The sequence below is a fragment of the Equus quagga genome, chromosome 8 (genome assembly GCF_021613505.1).
Source record: "Equus quagga isolate Etosha38 chromosome 8, UCLA_HA_Equagga_1.0, whole genome shotgun sequence".
Classification (NCBI taxonomy): domain Eukaryota; kingdom Metazoa; phylum Chordata; class Mammalia; order Perissodactyla; family Equidae; genus Equus; species Equus quagga.
The window spans coordinates 111,632,272-111,653,840 of record NC_060274.1 but is presented as its reverse complement, the minus strand read 5'-3'; the positions used below and the strand labels follow the sequence as shown (position 1 = coordinate 111,653,840).

The window sequence follows — 21,569 nt, the reverse complement described above, 5'->3', positions numbered from 1 at the left end:
CTTTGGCTCAGCTGTCTAAATCCTGGCACACTCTGTCTTTTTCTAAAATCTGCTTGCATTATGCAGTTACATGTATTTTTCTTCTTCTTATAGCAGATCTTTATAGTTTCTTTTCAGTGTTTTAAACTAGCACATGAAAGTAATAGGCTTTATAAAATTGGACATGACCCACATCAGCCAATGGGAAAACCGGGAAGAGAATGGAGAAAAGGGAAAATCCCGAAGGACCTGACATTTTTCTAAGAGGCAAGCCATCATTTTTATTAAGTAACTTATGGAGATTGTTTAAGAAACACTGTAATTGGGGAGGGAATTATAGTGTGAGGATTATGCAAAGAAAATGAAGGAAATTGGTGTGTCCCCTGAGGTCTAGGGAATCTATGGAATTCTCAAGTCATGGTTGCATTTTCAAGCTTTTGTTTTTTCATAGATGAGGAGGCATTCATAGAATCATTCCATCTTTTGGAGTCATTTCTGTTCACCATTCAAGGAACTGTCTTAAATTGTTACAGTGTCTCATCCTCCTCCTCCCTCTCTCCGCCTAGTTTACCCAGTTTCTGAAAACAGAATTTGGATATAGGTCATGTAACATAGAAGACAGGTGGGGTGTAATGAATTTATGCTACGCTTGCTCTGAGGATTAAGACCATGGTATTCACAGTTCCTAAGACTGCTAGAGTCAAGTATAAGGTTAGGAATCTTGGAGTTTCTTAAAAATTAGAAATTCTAAGAATTAGAATTAGAATAAGAATCTAAGAATAAATTAGAAATTTTAAGAATCTTAGAATCTAACTTCTTAGAAATTTAGAATGTGTCTAATAGGAGGAAAAGATTGCTAGACATTTAGTAAAGAAGAATCTTTGGACTAACCAAAGCATTTGTTTAGAATGTTGTTTACTAAAACAAACAAAAATTTGTTAGGAATCGTGAGTTGCTTTTGACCATGCAAATATTATTTTTGATAATACTTTCAAATAAAGGGTTTAGGGCCATACTTTCTGTAACCAAGCAACTGCAGTGCTTGACTTTCTCTCCCATGTTTTGTGGTCAGTGTCCTGTCATCTATAACTTATTGACAAAAATGCTAGTGTTTGTGTTCATTACGATACGTTTGCTATTGGGACCGGCCCCGTGACTGAGTGGTTAAGTTCACACGCTCGGCTTCAGAGGCCCAGGTTTCCCCGGTTTGGATCCTGAGTGCGGACCTAGCACCGCTCTTTAGGCCATGATGAGGCAGCGTCCCACGTAGCAGAGCCAGAGGCACTCACAACCAGAATATACACCTATGTACTGGGGGGCTTTGGGGAGAAGAAAAAAACAAATACATTTGCCTTTGAGAAATAAATGGTTTCAGAGAAGATTTTAAAAAGTATAGGGTACAAGTATGTGAAAAAAAGTATGTGTTTCTGTCTTAACACATTTTGAAAAGAAAGTGTGTATGTATGTATAAGCTATAGAACCATACTTACTGAGCTTGAAATAATTTTGCAAATTTCATGGCAAATCTGATTGATATGGCTTGAAAATTTCTTTTTTATTTTTTCTCTTTTCACAAACTTTGCCAGCCCCTGAAGATCTGCTGGGAAACTCCCTGTGCTAATAGGCAAAGTTGGCCTTTCCTGTGCTTCTCTTTAAAGTAGCCCTTCCTGAAACAGTGACCTTTTAGTTTAATAACAGTTTTATTTGAGAAAATGTTCAGATCCTGAGAGCTGAAAAGAGTGTTTTCAGAAAGGCCATTTTAAATAGTGGTCTCCAAATGGTCTTTTTCCCTCACGCACTTCGGATCAGACTGTCAGAAGGAATATATTGTTGCTTTCTGTATTCTATTGATTTAAAAACAAATAACATAAAACTTAGATTTGCTCAAAACCTATTTCTACACTGGTTTATTTTCCTGCCTAGGCTTTGATTTGCAATTTGAGATTTTAAACTCTTTATGCTAGGTCATGTTTTATCTTTTGTTATTTTAAATTCTCCACTGTACCTAAGGTAATTACTTTTTCAGCTGTGACCTTGGACATGCGACCCAAAAGTTGTAAATTTTTTTTTCTTTTCCGGAAACAGCAAGGGCTTTAGAAAGACAGCTGTGCTTTGGTCCCTTTACTGACCAAAAATGCTGTCAACCAGCTGGTCCCTTGGGCATGTCTTCTTCAGTGGCCTTGGGAGTTTCCTGCCTTGTTCGTTGCTGGTGCTTCCCTCCTCCCCTCATGGCCTCCCTAGATGATACCACCAGTTACCTGCATCTGTTTCTCACCCCATCCCATGGCAGGTGGCAGGGCCGAGCGTGATAGCCCAGAGGGTGTAGAGAAAGAAGACAAGCCTTGCAGCTACATTTCCTTCTCTGCAGCCTCTCCTGTGTGGCTTCCTTCCCAGCCACCCAGCTGGTCACCATTTGGCAGTGGCGTCCTTACTGTTCCATTCCAGGTTGATCACATCATAATAAGAAGCTCACAGTTGATTTTTTGGCTTTTCCCCTGGCAGGAATCCCCCTATGTAAGAGGCATCAAATGCACTATGAGGATACGAGACCATTTTAGTAGCTCACTTAGAAAACTAATCTCATTGCTTCATACTTAGTCCTGGTATACAGAGGTCTTACAGAAGCTAGTTTTAATTGACTGAATGAAGTTCAATTGAATTGTGATTGAGAATTTGATTGAATTTTGCTTGAGAGAAATTTTGCTGTGGTAATTTGAATCAATCCGGGGGAATGGTGTGATTTCACACATACAGGCTGTGTGTTGGTCCTAACTGTTACGTTAAACTACAGAGTATAGTTTGATCAGGTAGTACTAATTGGGTTAAATGTTTGTTTCAGTTTTTGCTACGAATAGACCAACCTGCTGTGAACAACTTGAAAAACAGCAAGTGTCAGGTTGTTTTGTTGTTTATAAGAAGTGATGGAAATGTGAAAGTCATCACCTCGTGGAGTGCATAATCTAGAATTCATAGCCAGGTGACACCCGTGTAACCTACCCAGTCCTGTTTTTGGATGAGGAAGTCAAAACTTGGGTTAACTGATTTATCCAAGTCTAGATAATGGAAAAACAAAGACTATTCAGACTCTTTGCTGAGCTATTGCTGTCTGTAATTTCTCTGCTGGTATTTGTATTGTTTTAAACCTTTAATAATGGAAAAAATCTTAAGATTTGCCTGAATGCATACAGAATTCTCTTTTCTAGTCTTTTTCTTGATTTTGTGTGACCTTTTCAAAGCATAGACTTGTGTCTTTCTCATGCTGGAGACTACAAAGTAGAAGAGAAGAAGGGGCCTAGAGAACGTCCATTCGAGAACAAGCCTTGAGAACTCTGCTGCCAGGAGAGGGGGTAGCTCCCCAAGCTCCCCCAGTTAGACCTCAACTGGTGTTTACTCCTTTCCCTGATTCTGTGTCAGTCCTTCTTTTTTTATATTATATTTCTTTTGTCTTGCTTTTTTACGGCTTTATTGAGATACATTTAACATATCGTAAAATTCGCTCATTTAAAATGTACAGTTCTGGGGCTTTTTAGTATATTTACATAGTTGTGCAACCATCTCACAATCTAATTTTAGAACATTTTGAACACCACCTAAAGAAATCCTCTACCCTTAGCTGTCCTTGTCCCATTCTCCCCTTCCTCCCACCCCAGGCAACCACTGATCTAGTTTCTGTGTCTATGGATTTGCCTTTTCTAGACATTTCAGATCAGTGGAAGCATACAATATGTGACCTTTTGTGTCTGGCTTCTTTCATTTAGCATAATGCTTTCAAGATTCATCCTTGTTGTAGCATGTGTTGTAGTCCATAACTTTTTATGGCTGAATATCACACAGAATGGATATACTACATTTTGTTTATCCATTCATCAGTTGATGGGCTTTAGCTTATCTTCCCTTTTGGGTTATTTTGAATAACGCTGGTATAAATATTCATGTACAAGTTTTTGTGTAGACATATGTTTTCAATTCTCTTGAGTATATACAGTACCTAAGAGTGGAATTGCTAGGTTATGTGGCTTAGCGTTTTGAGGAACTGCTAAACTGTTTTCTACAGTGCTTGCATCATTTTATATTCCCATCAGCAGTGTTTGAAGGTTCTAATTTCTCCACATTCTCACCAACACTTGTTATTGTTTGTCTTTTTGATTATAGTGGTTTAAATTGTTTTATCATTGTTGTTTTGATTTGCATTTCCTTAATGACAAATGCTGTTGAGCAATTTTGCATGTGCTTACTGGCAATTTCTTATACCTTTTTTAGAGAAATACCCTTTTGTATTGTTTGCCCATTTTTAATTTTGTTGTCTTTTTATTGTTCTCTTGTAAGAGTTCTTTGTATATTCTAGATACAAGTCCTTATCAGCTATGTGATTTTCCAGAATTTTCTCCTGTTCTCTGGGTTGTCTTTTCACCTTTTTGATGATGTCCTTTGATGCTGTTTCTTTTTTTTCTTTCTTTCTTTTTTCTTTTTGAGGAAGATTAGCCCTAAGCTAACATCTGCTGCTAAACTTCCTCTTTTTTTTGCTGAGGAAGACTAGCCCTGAGCTAACATCCATGCCCATCTCTACTTTATGTAGGACGCCTGCCACAGCATGGCTTAACAAGTGGTGTGTAGGTCTGCACCTGGAATCCAAACTGGTGAACCCCGGGGCGCCAAAGTGGAATGTGTAAACTTAACCACTGTGCCACTGGACTGGCTCCTGATGCTGTTGTTTTCTGATAGTCCACAACTGAGAGAACACATCCATATAACCTTTCATGGATCTTCTTTATTTGTTATTGTGCAATGTCAGCTAAATTAAAAAATTCTTTTTGCATATCCTATTGTAATTCATTTTTTGCATATGCCTTGAGGCAAGGCACTTATAATGTCGAGATCGTCAAATAAAGTGTCATTGCAGAGCAGAGACAGTGCTGTCTAGCAGTCCATCTCATAGGCTCAACCCCTGGAAATAGCAGTTAGGTCCCTGTGTATTCCTAGATCCTTCCAAGCGTTTCTGGTGCTTTCTTGGTCGTAATTTTGGGTAATGGGTTTGCGGTGAAGAGGAAATAGTCTCTGCTTATTTCTTATGGAAGGCTCTTCAGGAGTATGTAAAATTTGTCTAGTTTATTTGCTATCATAGCTGTAAGAATCTTTACAAAACATATCTTACAAAATCTTCTAATAGGAAAGACCAGATGTTTCATATCAAGTCACCAGGTATTTAGAAAGCTCCAGAGCTCCAGCCGTGTTCTCAGCACTGTTCTCTTTCCAGTTGTTGGCACCTGAATTTGAATGACACATGTTCCAAAAAATGTTTCAAAATGTTCATAAATGCCTTTTTTCGTAAATCCTGGAAAAATGAATGTACATACAAATGGTTTTCTTTCTGTAATAAATTATTTTTCAAATGTTTATTTGTTGAAGTGAGAATGCTTTGGTGTCCTTTTTCTCTCTGAAATCCCTTCCTTACAGCTTCTCCTGCCGTTATATGCAATTGTCAGACTTTAATGACAGGACATCATTTTAAAGAATTTGTACTTAATGGCTCAGTCCCCACTGGGCAGTAAGCAGCTCCTTGAGTTTATTATAAATTTTGGCAGGTGTGGAGATTTCTGGGTCACCAGGGACCTCTTGATTAAATTGCTCCTGAAGTGACTAATTGGTCTTTTCCACAGTGCTTAGGTGGTTCCAAGGAGACACTGACCAGCTGGCAGGACTTTACCCATTAAGATCTCCTCTCAGCTTTGTTTTCCTGAGTATTTTCTTGCTTTCGTTTTTAAGAGGTCACTTATTTTATCTCCTTCTCCTTTCAATGTTTCTAGTTTCTGATGAAGAATTGAAAAGAAGAGTGGCTGAGGAGCTGGCACTGGAGCAAGCCAAGAAAGAATCCGAAAATCAGAAACGGTGAGTTTTGTAGTATCTGAGAGAGATTTTGGTGACTTGTCTTAATTATCAAATATTGTTAGGGAGGAATGATTGTAATAAGACTCGTTATCTGTGTTTGGCTGAACTTCAGAATGTGAACTTGGCCACTTTCAGTTTTGGATTGTGCTTATTAGAGCCCTATTTTACCCTCTTTCCAAACGATTGTAAATGACCATTACATCTCTCTTGTGGTTCTTCGTTGCGTGAATACTGAGCCCTCTTTTCTCAATAAGTCAGAAGTAGTTCTTGAGGATTCTCTAGGCATTTCTCAGGCTAGTTTCTTTCAATGAATGTTTATGATTGAAGATTATGTTGTCTACTGTGGGTACTAAGGTTAACAGTATTGTAGCTAACAGTGAATGTCGTATGTTATATATAGTGTCCATATTAACAAATAGCACTAATTAGTAACACACTCACTTAAAAAAACTGAAGACATTACAGAAATACGTAAGGTTGAAAAATGAAAATCCTCCATAATTCCATTCCACAGGGATAACCACTCTTGGAACATTTCATTCCTCTGTATGTCCTTCTATATTGTTGTTGTTATTGACACTGCTACTGAGAACAGCTAAAAGAATGTTCACTGAAGTGTTTTTGTAATAATGGAACACTAGAAGTAATCCGGATGCCCAGCATGGGGGACTGGGTGAATGAATTATGGTTCATGCCTACACTGGATATAGACAGTCAAGTAGATCCTTGTGTACTGATTCAAAAAGATGTTGAAAAGCTGTAAACTGGAAAAAAAGCAATGTTCAAAACAGCATAAATAAAATTTTTTTTTGTAAAAAGCACTACTTTTTAAAGACTTAAAGTATATACTTATTCATAAAAATATGTGAATGCATTTTAATCCAAGATAGTCAAGTGCTTCCCATCTGTGCTCCTTCTGAAATTTGCATATAGCACAGAGCATTGTTATTATATGATCCTGTGAATGTCTTTGTGTTGCTGGCACTAAACGCAGTATCTCTCACCTGCAGATGCTTAGTATGTGTTTGTTTTTGTTTTAGATTGCTTAACTGTTTTGCTTGAGAGAGCTAAATGTAAAGAATCTTTGAATTGGATTCTAGTCCTACTGGCCATGGGACCTTCAATATGTAATTTAACCTCTTTGGGCCTTAAATATTCATCTCTAAAGTGAGGGGTTTGAAAAACATTCTCTAATATTTCTTCTCTTTTGTTGAAGTACTAAGCTAGTGCCCATTTGCTTAAAACCTGTGGGACAGGACATGAGTTTTAGATTAAGACCACCATTTTGTTAGGAAATAGACAAAGCACATGGCTTAGGGATTTAAAAATCAAGATGTAATTAGTACTGCTAAAGGGTCTGTGTATATTTCAATAGTTTCCTGTGCAGCACTTTATAATTATTTAATTGGGTTAGGTTGATAAAGTATGTAATTAGATAGTGAAGTTTAAATATGCAAAAAATTTCAGGCCGTTTTCATTAAGAAGCAAAGAAAATCAATATGTTATGGTCGAATTTCTTGTCTTTGAAATTTTATTATTTTTAACTGAATTTTATTTTAATAAGGATTTTTTAGTTAGACTCTCATATTTACTTGGCTTATTATATTTCACACAGGATTTTTTTGTCTTCCTTTCTGCTCATATGGTACAGGCTAGAATAATTCATTATGGTGAGTTTTTTTTTTCCTTCATTATTCAACTCCCATTTGCTCTGCCTTGGTCTATGAAAGGTAAAGGGCAGATGAGATGAATAAAAGGTGCCAGTGAGAGCCAATTTCGTCTCTCATGTGGACTGGGCTTGGCAGCCTAGCTGTGACCTGGACAAATGACTATTGATAAAGAGTTTATTTTCTGTCACCTTTAAGGAGAGCAGAGGGTGGTATAGGCTTTTATTATTTTTTCTTTTAAAAAAATGTTTTCTTTGAAGCCTTCTTCATGAAAACTTCTAGCTGTCAAATCTTGGCAAAAAGTGTGTGTTCATCTATATGATAGTTCTTAGAAGAATCAATAGCTATTTTTTCTCTCTCTCCCAGAGAAGGAACTTTAGAAAAAGCATTAAGAAAGTTTTATGTGCAGTCTTTTAAAAATAACTTTTTGGAGTCAGAAAGCATTTATACATTATTCTATGTGTTCCCTTAATTGAATAAAGCCTTATAAGCGGTTTTAGAAAATAGTTCCTGTGCCATTGTACTGTCACTTGTTCATGACCTGCTTACCAGATTGTCTCTTTTCATGCCAAATGCACATGTAAATGTAAGCAAGTTCTTAAGCACTTAAGATCGGGACATAGGCACACGTCCATGTAAGGAATTGAGCTTGTGCAAAAAGGACTTTAGAAATTATTTCAATTGTGATGTTTTTCTTCACAGAATATTTATTTTCGTTGTTTAACCTATTTATTTTGGATATTTCTAAGCACATTCAAAAACGGAGAAGAGTGCAATGATCCCCTTGACCCATCACACTGTGTCAGCAGTTCTTGTTTCATCTGTACCCCTGCTCTCTCTGCCTGTGTGCTGAGTGGTAAGGAGAAGCAATAACATTTTTAACAGCTTGGGGAACTTTGTGGCAGGGAGATATTCTGCAGTGTCTTCTATCAGGCTAGTTTAAATAAGGACCTTGTTTTAGTTCGGTTTTTTCTTTTGGTTGAAAGACTGAAACTTAACTTAGGAAGCAAGGACATTTTGAGAAGCATATTGGGTAGCTCAAAAGAATCAAAAGGAAGACTAGAGAACTACTAACTAGGGAAGAACTGGCTACTACTGAAACTGTACACAGTGGGGAAGAAGTAATGCCCCAAAGGAGATCAGGATGAGGGTTCCATAACAAAGGGGAAAGGATGGTGGGTAGCTGAATTTCATCGAATTGAAGATGCCATCGATATTAAGCAGCATTGTATTGATGTACCACTAAGAAAAAAATTGCTGCAAATTATGACACAGTAGTTTCTCTCTTAGAATTCGCTTATTGAAAGAGCTCAGTAACACTTTGAATTTTTAAGATTTCACTTGTGTATTCATAAAAGGGAAAACGTAACCAAAATACGTTAAGTTAAGGCAGCAGTTCTCAATTGGGGGAGATTTTGTTCCCGGGGAGATATCTGACAATGTCTGGAAACATTTTTGGCTGTCACAACTTGTCAGGTGTTATTTGCAGCTAGTGGGTAGAGACCAGGGATGCCACTAAACATTCTGTAACGCACAAGACAGCTCCCACCTCTACCGTCCATCCCAGACAAAGAATTATCTGGCTTAAAATGTCCATAGTGCTGATAGTGAGAAACCAAGGGTTAAGGTGTTCTTAAAACCTGTCCACATTGGCCTCATTTCTTCTGAATCACTTTTTGACTGAGGGTCTTGATGTTCTTGTTTTTCCAGACAATATCATACTCTATGCCAGTGAAGCCTTGGCAACACAGCATTCTTTAAAAGATTGCTCCACTGTTGTTCCTGGGATTTTTCCAGGCTGCTGACATCAGTTTTGTAAATTTTGGTGCTTATGAGCAGGCTATGACTACCGTGCAGGACTGCTGCCTGGCAGACAGCAATAGTAAGATGCTTTCAAGAATGTGAAGATGTGGAAAAATACGGTGCTAGAACTGTATTTCATCAATACAGTCCATATACACCCTAGAGCATAACATCTCTTGGATTGAAAGTAATTTCTCGAGTTTCTGCCTTAACTCCCACCCAGTGCAGAAGCTTTTTACAGCATCTCTGACTGGTAGTGCCACACTCATTTAGATCCCTTTCATTTAAACTGAAGATATTTCATTAGGCTATTTAAAATTTATCTGAACTCCTTTAAACCGCCACTCCTTTAAATCGAATATGCAGACGTGGCACAATTAGAAGTTGCTTTAGTGTAGAAGGTTTCTACTAGGGCCCTAGGACTGTGTATGTTGTCTTGTTATTTCTAAAAAAATTTGCACCTGGAATCTCAATTCAATTTATCTTAGATCTGATTCTGTTTTATGAGAATCTCGAGTAATTTGCTTAGTTAACAAAATCATGCCAGAAAATCCCTGACATAATATTAGTACACAAACTAAAATTGTTGGATCTAATTTGGAATCAGCTTTGCTTATCACAGCATCTAATGGATGGAATAGTTGTTTGGGGTATTGGGAGTCCAGAGTAAATTAAATGCTCATGTCACAGTCTGTTTTTCCTCTGATACTCTATTGCATGTTGTGGATTATAGCTGCCCATGTTGTGTTGTAACTATAAGCAGGCCAATATAGCAAGGACATAATATGCTGCAGTTTGAATATAGATTTTTAAAACGTGATTTACTTCTCTGCTGCACCCTACCTCCAAAAGTCAGTCTCTGACAGCAAGAAAAATGTGACTACTTCTGACCTCTGACCTTTGGCATTTGAATTTCACCTCTTTACCTATAAAGCCAAGTGAGAGTGTTTCAGTTTTAATAACCTTTCCTCAAGAAACCAAGAAAAAAGGGAATAGTTACTTTATGTTGTAACTAGCTGTACATCAATGAAGATTGCTTGCTTGCTGATTTTAGGTGGATGTGAGTTGAGGTTTTACCTTATTTTTAATTACTTGGAAAATTACATCAGATTTGTGAGACTTAAAATAATTAATGTGGTTTAATAAAGTAGTCATAAATTTTGTCAGGTAAATTTTGGGTAAGTTAGAGTATAGCACAGTTCATTTATTTTTCCATTTATAGCATCAAATAAGGGCTTAAAACTTAATTGTACTTTTTAGTTTCTCATAGAAAAGGTAAAATTCATAGGGATGGTACCTTCTGTTCAAATTCATTATACATAATAATTTATCTCAATTTTATTATTAGATATTTTCAGCCTTTGGAAGAAAAAGCTGAAAAAGGAAGGAGGAACGAATCCACTAGAGATAAACAGCATTTTATGGGTTAGCGTCACATTGAAAATACATAATGGAGGAAACCATCTGCCTAGTGTGGTGCCTTGCATATAGTAAGCTCTCACAAATATTTGTTCAATTGAATGAACCACTAGGACTGGAAAATCTTGACCATCTTCTAGAAAGGGCAGTCTTCTCTCTATACATACACATATATATTCCACATTATAATAAAAATAACAGAAAAATTAAATTATGCCTTTAAAATCAGACATTAACTAGAGACTATAGATAGTTGTCTTATAAATCTTTGTTTTAAGTTAGTGTAGCGTTTAACATTGTTTTCCAGTTGTAGACATGAATTATACAGTTGTTATGAAATTACATACCTCAACTTGTGTGTAATCCCTAGGTGTATAGTAATTAAAAAAAACTTTCAGGGAACAAGTACTGTTGATAACTAATACTTATCAAAGGCTTATCACAAAAGTGTAGTTTTGAAGTGACCTTAAAAGATCAGTTAGTAGTCGGTATTTTCTTGTGGCACTCAACGACTGTCACAGCCAAACAAGTCTCACTTCTGATTTACAGATATTTGCAAAGAAGGTGATTACAGAAACTTGAGTTATAATTCTTCAGTGACACACACCTGATGTCTAGGTGTACCTTCTACCACCGCTGTGATGTGAGCGTATTTCCCAGCGTCTGGCTCCAATAGGGCTAATGGAGAGTTTGTTGGCATTATCTGCAAAATGTTCCTTTATGTGCTCTGACATTTGAGAGATTCTTCTGTAGTATAAAAATCCCAATATATCAGATTAATTTTCTTATCAACCCCATTGAAGCCCTGTTCTTTAAAAAATGCATATTGCATTGCTGTTGTTTTATACCTATACTTTTCTATTCCATTCTGCTTAAAAGTAGATAAAGACTTAACCAGTTCTGAATGTAACAGGAAGACCACATCCTAGCCGTCTGATGCTTCTCACGGGAAGATGATTAGAAGTGCTGTGTATGTACTAGGTATTGGAATCTTGTGCCATCTGCTATTTTCATCTTTATTCTTCAAGTGACACTTTTCTATTTTTAATAGAGACAACTGCTTCCTATAACCAACAATTGTAGAAGGTTGGATTATCCAGTCTGTCTTTTATTCTCATCTCTACTTCTTTTTCCAAATCCAATTTTCTTTCCTGTTGATGCTACACCATTGTAGAATCCTACCCCGAATTCTGTTTGAGAAGCTATTTTTACATGGTAGGAATATTAAACCTAGAAAACCAGAATCAATCAAGCATGCCATAGACATCTGTAACTTTTTCATTGGTTGTAATAGCAGCAGTGATGTTCCGACACCTCTTGCTCAGGTGTTTCTTTTGACAGTAATTACAGCGTTTTCTCTCATGAAGCATAGTGTTTGAAGTAATTTGTGCCAAAGTTGGTTTCTGCATTTGGAAGTTTCTAGGAATTGGTTTCTGAGTGTTCTGCAGTTGGAGTGCTCCTTGCTGAAGTTTCTCCATTACCTGGAACAGTCTAGGGGGAAGATGGAGTTGCAATGTACTCTATAAATCATTTATTATTCCTTACATAAACTATTAATGTTTATTGTCAATGTTATTATTGTTTTATAAAAACAGATGACTGAGATAGAAGTAAGTAAAGCTTTTCAGCCAGCTGCAGAACCAGGACCTGAATTTGGATTGCCCCATAGCCCTACGCTGTCTACTGCTGGTGATGGAATCCTATTGTCTCTCAGCATCTTGCAAACATTTATTCAAAGGAGATCCCATGTGGAACCCCTATAGAATGCTGATTTAAGAGCCGTCTGGTTATGGCTAGGAATAGGGACTTAGAGCTTGTCAGCCTGTTTTCCCCCTTTTTACTTCCTAGAGACCTGGGAACCATCCTTGCAGGCCCTACTGCTAGTTAGGGCTTAGTTTGAGAAGCCTCCGGTCAGGCTCATTGCCTCTCAAATTTGGACAATTTTTGTGTGAAGAGTATACTTTTCTATTCCAGATAGCGTCAGCTGGATAGAATCAGTTCTATTTCCATTTTCGAGTGTGGGTGGGCAGTGACCTGATGTCCATTTCCTTGAGTCCAGAAGTCTGTATTCATGGACAGTGGTCCATGTATGCTGGGCCTTGCCCTGGCTGAGCCCTCAGTCCTAGGCCTCCTGGGGAGCCATCTGCTGATCCTGTTGGTAATGAATGCTGTGTTAGGAAGAGTGTTAGAAGAACGTGAGATCCTTCTGCGACAGTTCACTCTGGAAACAGTGGAGAAATATACAGAGAGGGTCCCTCTTTCCTTTCCTGACCTTAACAGCTGTGCCAATAGAACCTCCAGCTGAAAAGGAGTGTGGGTAACCTAGTTGTAAATCAGACGTCAGTTTTGTCTCAGCATTATCATGTTTCCAAACCTTGGCACATTTTTATGTTTAAGTAGTAACCCCTCCCTCCACCTTTCCTGATGGGAGAAAACTATTTAAAAGAGAGTAGCTCATCTTAAGTTTCTGTTAAATATTTTATTGCGAGAACCCATGTTTCTTTGCATCCCATTCTTATGCAGAAGCAGACATCATTTGTCTTTGATGAAAATTTTCCTCACAGTTTATAGATGACATCCACATAGAATATGCACACTGGGGTCACATTATCTGTCATGAAAACGATTCCAGAGTACAGGACCCATATACCCAAATAAACTGAAAAAAAATTAAAAACAGTAATAGGTGTGGTTAGCTTGTATTTGTTGTGTGCCTAGCACTGTTCTGAGGAGTTTATTCAGTTCATCCCCACAACGCCTCTGTTATCCCCACCTTGTGAGTGAGGAAACTGAGAGGTAAAGAAACTTGCCCAAGGTCGTGTCTGATCAGTGGTGGGCCTGGGATCTGAACCCAAGTCTCTGTCGAGTTCATGCACTTCACCGTCCAGCAGTACTACCTTTCTCTGTTCTAGGGGATGCTTTAAGTTTTTCATTTACAATTGTGGGAAGACTAACAAGCATTTACTTGGATTTTCACCTCTAAACCGTTAGTAAATAAAGGATCTCTTGAAAATGACCTTTGTTGTGTGCTACTGGTTATTAGATCTGGGTAGCTGCTCAGGATGATTTTCTTTTTTATTAAGATTATGATAGTTAACAACCTTGTGAAATTACAGTTGTACATTATTGTTAGTCATGTTGTAGGTACACCACTTCACCCTTTGTGCCCTCCCCCCATGCCCCCTTTCCCCTGGTAACCGCTGATCAGTTCTCTTTGTCTATATGTTAACTACCACCTATGAGTGGAGTCATACAGAGTTCGTCTTTCTCTGTCTGGCTTATTTCACTCAACATAATACCCTCAAGGTCCATCCATGTTGTTGTGAATGGGACGACTTTGTCCTTTTTTGTGGCTGAGTAGTATTCCATTGGATATATATACCACATCTTCTTTATCCAATCATCAGTTGCTGGGCATTTAGGTTGCTTCCATGTCTTGGCTATTGTAAATAATGCTGCGATGAACATAGGGGTGCATGGGACTTTTGGAATTGCTGATTTCAGGTTCTTAGGATAGATACCCAGTAGTGGGATGGCTGGGTCATAAGGTATTTCTATTTTTAACTTTTTGAGAAATCTCCATACTGTTTTCCATAGTGGCTGCACCAGTTTGCATTCCTACCAACAGTGTATGAGGGTTCCTGTTTCTCCACAGCCTCTCCAACGTTTGTCACTCTTGGTTTTGGATATTTTTGCCGTTCTAACGGGTGTAAGGTGATACCTTAGTGTAGCTTTGGTTTGCATTTCTCTGATGATTAGTGATGATGAGCATCTTTTCATGTGTCTATTGGCCATTCTTATATCTTCTTTGGAGAAATGTCTGTTCATGTACCCTGCCCATATTTTGATCAGGTTTGATTTTTTGTTGTTGAGCTGTGTGAGTTCTTTATATATTATGGAGATTAACCCTTTGTCGGACAAATAACGTGTAAATATTTTTTCCCAATTAGTGGGCTGTTTTTTTGTTTCAATCCTGTTTTCCCTTGCCTTGAAGAAGCTCTTTAGTCTGATGAAGTCCTATTTGTTTATTCTTTCTGTTGTTTCCTCAGGATGATATTTTTTAAACTTCCTTTAACTTAGCACCAAAATCTTTTGAGAATTTGTGTTTAAAGTTAATATTCTTTATTCAGGTAGGCTTCAGCTTACTATTAAGTGATTATTTGTGTACACATTTTCAGTGATGGTGGCAATTTGAATTTCTCGTTAGCTTAAGATTGGGACGTTGTTCTTAATAGCTCAGCGGGGGGTGGGTGTGTGGAAGCAGATGGCAGCCTGCCTCCTAAACTGTTGAGATGCGTGTCTGCTTCTGGTCAGTGAGGCACAGGTGTGCTTGCAGCATTCTGCTGAGGTCAGTGGAGCAACCTGGGCCCTTCCATGGCGCGGGAGTGTGTCAGCTTCCCTCCAGGAGTCAGGAAGCAGTCAGAAAGTGCAGCATTTACTGTAATAGATGATTGTGGAGTGGAAATCATAGTGCATTTCTCCTTCTATTTTCATCCTCAGACTTTTTTTTTTGACAGAAGACTTGGACTCATTCTGTTGTTTTGTATTGGTTGTGTTGCTTGATGTGTTGACTTTTTGGTTTGTAGTATTATTGTAGTAATTGTTACTGTTTATTTGCCTTTTGTATGATAGTCAAAGTATTTTTATAAGCTGTCACATATAGTCTAGAAACTTATGTTTTTAAGTCAATTTAAAAAATTAGCTACTGGGGCCGTTTTCCTTTGGCACTAGAATATGGAATTCCTCCATTGAAATATGTGCAGCAAGCACAGGGGCAGTTTATTAGTGATATACTTTTTATAATTGCTTCCTTACACATCAACGTATACGGGTAGCTCCCGAGGCTTAAGCCATTTCATTTGGAAATATTTTCAGGTTATCCCATTAAAAAGATTTTAGTGTACTTTTGGCGTCAAATGTAAAGTATAAAAATAGAGGTTAACTATATAAATCCTTCAATTAATGATTGAAATTCGAGTTCCTTCACAACTTCTTAGAACCAATCTTTTAAATTACTCATTTCATGGTGCGATTTTGTAAATGCTGTTTAAATTAAAACAAAAATCTCTTAAAAGTCTATAAATTACAATTTTGCTTTCCTGATAGCTTGATGGATTAAAACCAAACCAAAAAAAGTCAGCTGAAACCACTAATTTAATATGGGAAATGTCTATTGGTTTAAAAATCATTACCCAACAGGGTTTCTGTAATTTTTATTATTTCTGTAGAACCAGGTGGGTTTGACTTAGATCATTCCTCAAACTACTGAAAACGTGGATAATAGTGACTTGTTAAAAAAGAAAAATTTACAAGAGAAATATACATCTATTGAAGAAATTCAGAATATACAGAAGTATAAATAGTCAGGGGCCGGCCCCCTGGCTGAGTGGTTAAGTTCGCGTACTCTGCTTTGGTGGCCCAGGGTTTCACCTGTTCGGATCCTGGGTGTGGACCAGTGCCACTCGTCAAGCCATGCTGAGGTGGTGCCCCATATAGCACAACCAGAGGCACTCACAACTAGAATATACAACTACGTACTGGGGGGCCTTGGAGAGAAGAAGAAGGGAAGAAAAAAGAAGATTGGCAACTCGTGTTAGCTTAGGTGCCAGTCTTTAAAAAAAAAAAAGTCATCTTTCTCCTTTTCCTCTCTTAATCTGCTCATTCCCCCATAAAGTCACTCACATATTCTTACCCTGGGGGAAATTTATTCTTAACAGTATTTTATATAGTTTTTAAACAAAATGAGATTGAAGTAATAATGTTGTATAACATGCTTTTTTTCCCCACACAGTCATATACTGTGGTCCTCTTCCTATGTACAGTATTTTACAGATCTTGAGTAGACTTTAGATCTGATCATATGTGCCATTTAAGAAGACTTTACCTGAGAAAAGTAAAAATAGTAATATATAATAAGAAGAAATAATATGTAATTGTAAAGCTAGCAGTTTTGAACACTTCCTTTGTCCCAAGCACTGGTCCGAGCACTTTGCACATATTGATCATTTAATCCTAACAGCAGCCTTGTGAGTCAGGTTCTGATCTGCTGGGATCCTCACTTCCTAGATGAGATGCTGAAACACACAGAGATTCGCTTGCTTATAGTCACGTTCCCAGAAAATAGAGGAGTGGAGATTTGAACCTAGGCCATGCAGAATCTGAAGCCACACTCATCATCACTCTACTAGACTCTGTCTCAGAGGCTAAGTTATTTTCTGGTCCAACAGTGATGTTGCTTGTTATATATTAGTCTGAATGCTCTATCTGAGGCTTTTTTGATGTGGTTTACTGAAGATTTTCATTTTTCAGGTTTCAGTACAGTCAATTTTGCCTTGATTGTGGAGCTCATTAAATAAGGAATTTAGTTTTGAAAAGAATTCACAAATGAAGAGACTTTTTTGGTATTTTTGTTTAATTCACATGAATATATTTTGAATTAAAACTGTCAAAATACTGTCAAATACTGAGTGAAAATTAATATTTCTGTAGATTTTGCTGTAAAATGTGGGAAATTGTGTATTTCTTTATGAATATACCTGTCAGTTGTACAATTCAGTTTTTATAGACTTAAAGGAGCCCAAACTATTGTCCAAGTGAGTTTCTGTAACTTATTTGTACAGCCTAGGTAGGTTTGACTTAGAAATTACTTTCTTCAAACTGCTGAAAACTTGGATGTTAGGTTAACAAAAATTGAAGGTAACATCAGAATTTTGATTTCTGATAATTCTTGCCTTTATGTCTGCCCATTCCTCCTTCCAGTTAATTAGTCCTAGTGTCTCTGCTTTTAAAATATATTGCAAATCCATTCTCTCTCACCATTGCCATCCTTAAGCCAGTGGTTCTCAACTGAGGAGGGTTTTGCCTGCCCCTGGTCCCACTGGGATATTTGGCCATGTCTGGAGACCTTTAAGGTTCTTACGACTTGGAGGGTGCTACTGGCATCTAGTGGGTAGAAGCCAGGGATGCTGCTAAGTATCCTACAATGCCAGGACAGCCCCCCACAATGAAAAATTGTTCGGTCCAAATGTGAGTAGTGCTGAGGTTGAAAAACCCTGGTCTAAGCCGTTATCATTTCTCGCTCATACTATTACGAAGTCTGTTGCAGGGAGCCACTCTTGTCTCCCAGAACCCACTCTTCACAGAGCAGTGTTAATGTGCTTTCAAAAGTGTATTTTGAAACATGGCAGTTTCTTTGCTTAAAATCCTCTAATGGCTTTTCATTAGATTTAGCACAAAGTCCAAACCTTTCCTTTGACCTTGTAGTCCTCTGCTTCCGTTTGTATATTTATGCACTCAGACCGTGTCTCTTACCACCCTCTCACTGAACGTTTCAGCTCCATCAGCTGTTAAACCTGTTTGTGCCTTCAGCTCTTTGCCTGGAAGACTTGTATTCCATATTTTGCATGGCTGGCTCCCCCTTACTATTCAGGGTTCTTCTCAAATAACACAGAGAGGCTTTCCTTCATTGCTTTATCTAAATATTCTTCCCTGTCCCCTCCCTCTAGCTGTCCTTTTTCTATTTTCTTTCTTCATAGCACTGTATCTGTTGATTGACTGTCTCCTCCACTGGAATATAAAGGTCTGTGAGGGCGAAACTCACTGTCTGTCATGTAGTAATGTCAACAAGAATGCCTTAATAAATTACTATAATATTTTACGATTGTGGTGACGTAAATTAAAATGGGATAGAATTTGTCTGAAAGGAAGAAGAGGTCGGAGAATTATCATATGACAGCTGCAACTGCTGTTTAATGATTGCCTGCCGTTTACCAGGCGCTGTGCCGATGTGTTTGTATACATCAGCTCTGAACTCTCCAAGAGCATTGTGACGAGGCCTGCCTTAGCCTCTGGTAGCCTGTATGATGCGGCCCCTCACATTTCCCCAGGATCCAAGGCTGGTGACCCCCCACCAAACTGGGGAGCCAGTGGACGTGTAGCTCCACTCTCTGGGTTTATTTTGCAGTCGAAACACAGCTCAGAGAGGCTGAGTACCTTGCCCAAGGCTGTGTTACTGACAAAAGGCAGCATCAGGGTTCCAATCCAGTTCTCTGTTACTCGTGCCTCTTTTCCAACACTTCCTCTTCAACTTTCCTTGGTTCTTAGGAAACAACTGCACTTTGTGTCTTCCCTTCTAGTAGCTTAATTAGCTTTCAGTTTTTGATATGGGACTGCATTTTTGGCTCCAGAGGCAGCAATGTCTGGTTTCAGGTGATTTATGGAAAAATGCTGGATCTACTTTTTCATCCTGTCCGGAGACAGTTGCTTAGTCAGCATTGTCTAAAAGTGAAAACTGACATTATGAGAATATAATCTGGGTTTTGGACTTTTTTATTGGCATCTAAAAATATACTCACAATTTGTAGCTACATGTAAAATATATACTGTGTCATGCACTCATATTTATATGAGACTGACCCAGAATGTGTTTTATCCAAGTCTTTGAGCCTGGAATGTCGGACAGATGTCAGGAGCTCTGTGTTTCTGGCTGTACATGTACGTCTGATTAGTCCCTATGAACCCTATTGAAGGCATTCCTCTTTTCCTTTGAACATTTGGTGCTTTAAGTTCAGGAGGAGCCCAGAGTCACATGGGTTGGTGTCTTGAAAATTTATGTCCTTTACCTGGTTTGGTGAGAGTTTTTAGTTGAAACCCGAGAGATCATCTTTTCCCCTAATCTGCGTTCCTCCGCCTTCCTGGCTCCTAGGAGTCAGTGCTGGCTCAAGGCACCAGCGGAGGCAAAAAGCCGTGGGTGACCTGTGACGGCAAATTGTTCTGAGTTTCAACGTTGCTGCACGTTCTGTGAGTTGAACGTTGTTTTATGCTTCATATTCTCTTGTATCTATTCTCCTACTACCTTTAAATGTTTTTTTGGGGGGGTTGATTTTTTTGTTTTTTCATTTTCCAGCAGCTTGTCATAGGAATGACACACACTCAGCAAACTCAGCTTTCGACAGCTTTCTGCAGACAAGAACAATGAATTCACCAGTCAGGGAACAAAGTGAGAGAAAAATGAAGAACAATATTAGAAAAGAACCCTTTGGGAAGCTGTACAAAAAATGTTATATTAAAATCGATACCAGGGCTTGACCTTTTGTGGTACTGTATATTTTAAAGCCTTCTATTGATTCTCTTTTAATAACATGTTTATTCTGGTTTACTGACATAGGCCTAGGGAGAATACAAAAAGAAAAGATCAAATTCTTTATTATGGTGGTCATTTAAATTTGTCTCAGGCATTTTTTATGGCTGACTAGTGTTATCTTTATGTATTTAACATACATCATCTTACACAGTTTAGGACTGAGAGATGTTATGAAAGTGGCAAAGCAAATTTTTTTATCTTTCTGGAAAATACGTTCGGCCTTGCTGTGACATGTGCCCCCCCCATTAGAATTTCTTGCTTTTCTGCGTGTGTGTAGAAGACAAGAAAGCAAAAAAGTCTCAATTTGATTGATTTTTTTTTTTTCAGTCCTGCAAACCATCGGAAGCCTAATCTGCCAAGTCTGGGGACATTTGGTGACAGTTCTATGCGTAATGACAGCTATCTTTTACTGTATAACTAATGGCAAAATGTCAAAGAATAGGAAATCTCCGTACCTGACCCTTTTTATCACTCAATCTTGTCATTTCAAAGACAGAAATATTCATCGCTTTTCGCTGTGTGGGGCTTCAGTTAGCGAGGCCATCCTGTGAAGGGTGTTGCCCAGCTGTGAATTGATTGCACCGTGTGCTCATCTCCTCCAGTTTTTTCCATTAGGGAAAAAACAGGATTAATTTTCTTACCTTATTCAGATAATTTTTCCCAACATACAGATTAAGAGTTATCCAGAACAGCAGGAAGGACTTGAAAGATACACCTGGAAATGTTATTCTGTAAATGGCAAATTAAATGAGATTCAACCTGTAGAACATCAAGTTAATAGGCTTGGGGAGAAATAGGATGCTTGGATCTAATTCGTGGTTTTAATATAATAGTCCTGTTGTTTATGGGACATCTGATATCACATGTTGAGAAGCCAGACAGCAATTCCAGGAAGGCTGTAATGAATTAGAGGACATTTTGAAAGGGCAAATAAATTAATCAAGAAGCTAAAAGAATCAGAAGATTGGGAGACATGTATTATAACATTGCAGGGAGAGGATGGAGCTCAGGGTCCCGAAGGAGGTCCAGAGAGCTGCTGGTCACCACCCCCCGGAGTCGTAAATGCTGCAGGGATCTGGAGGCAGCAGCAGCCGTGACGTGGCTGTCTATTCTGCTCACTTCTAGAGGCCACTCAGGCACTCGGCAAGGGGGACTGGTTCCAGTGCACCGACCCTGCCCCCACGTCTTCTAGAGTCTTTCTTTGCTTGTTTCTCTTACCTTGTCCCATATTCAGTTCTTTGTTGTAGCTTGGTCTGCTTTTCTGGGTTCTGTCGTCACTTCACCCATGATATCTTCCTAGTACCTGAGAATATCTGTAGATAAAGGAGAAAATCACAAGGCACAAGATAGGAATAAGAAGTGTTTTTTCCTAATTACAAAAATATTGTACGCTGTATAGAAAATTAGAGAAATGCATCTACATAAACTGAAGAAAATGAAAATCACCATAATCCCACTATTCACACAAAATCATTATAAATATTCTGGTACATTGGTGTACATATAGGGGAAAAAATAGCATAAGTGGTATTGTATTGTCCCTTTTGTTTTTCTGAGCTGCTTTATTTTTACTCTTAAGATATATTATGACCATGGTTCATCATTATGTAATATCACGGTAGTTCACTGTTAGACATTTAGGCTTCCAAATAAATGGTTCAAAATGTTTATTA

At 38.1% G+C, this 21,569-nt stretch overlaps 1 protein-coding gene across 1 annotated transcript in view; it reads left to right on the top strand.

The window, feature by feature from the left end:
- The window catches only part of CHCHD3 (coiled-coil-helix-coiled-coil-helix domain containing 3), a 269,319-nt gene that overhangs the window by 46,306 nt on the left and 201,444 nt on the right, over positions 1-21,569 (top strand). Inside the window, exon 3 of the mRNA XM_046670687.1 lies at positions 5,784-5,865. Within this exon, the coding sequence (XP_046526643.1) occupies positions 5,784-5,865 (82 nt within the window). The remainder of the gene's footprint in view (positions 1-5,783; positions 5,866-21,569) is intronic.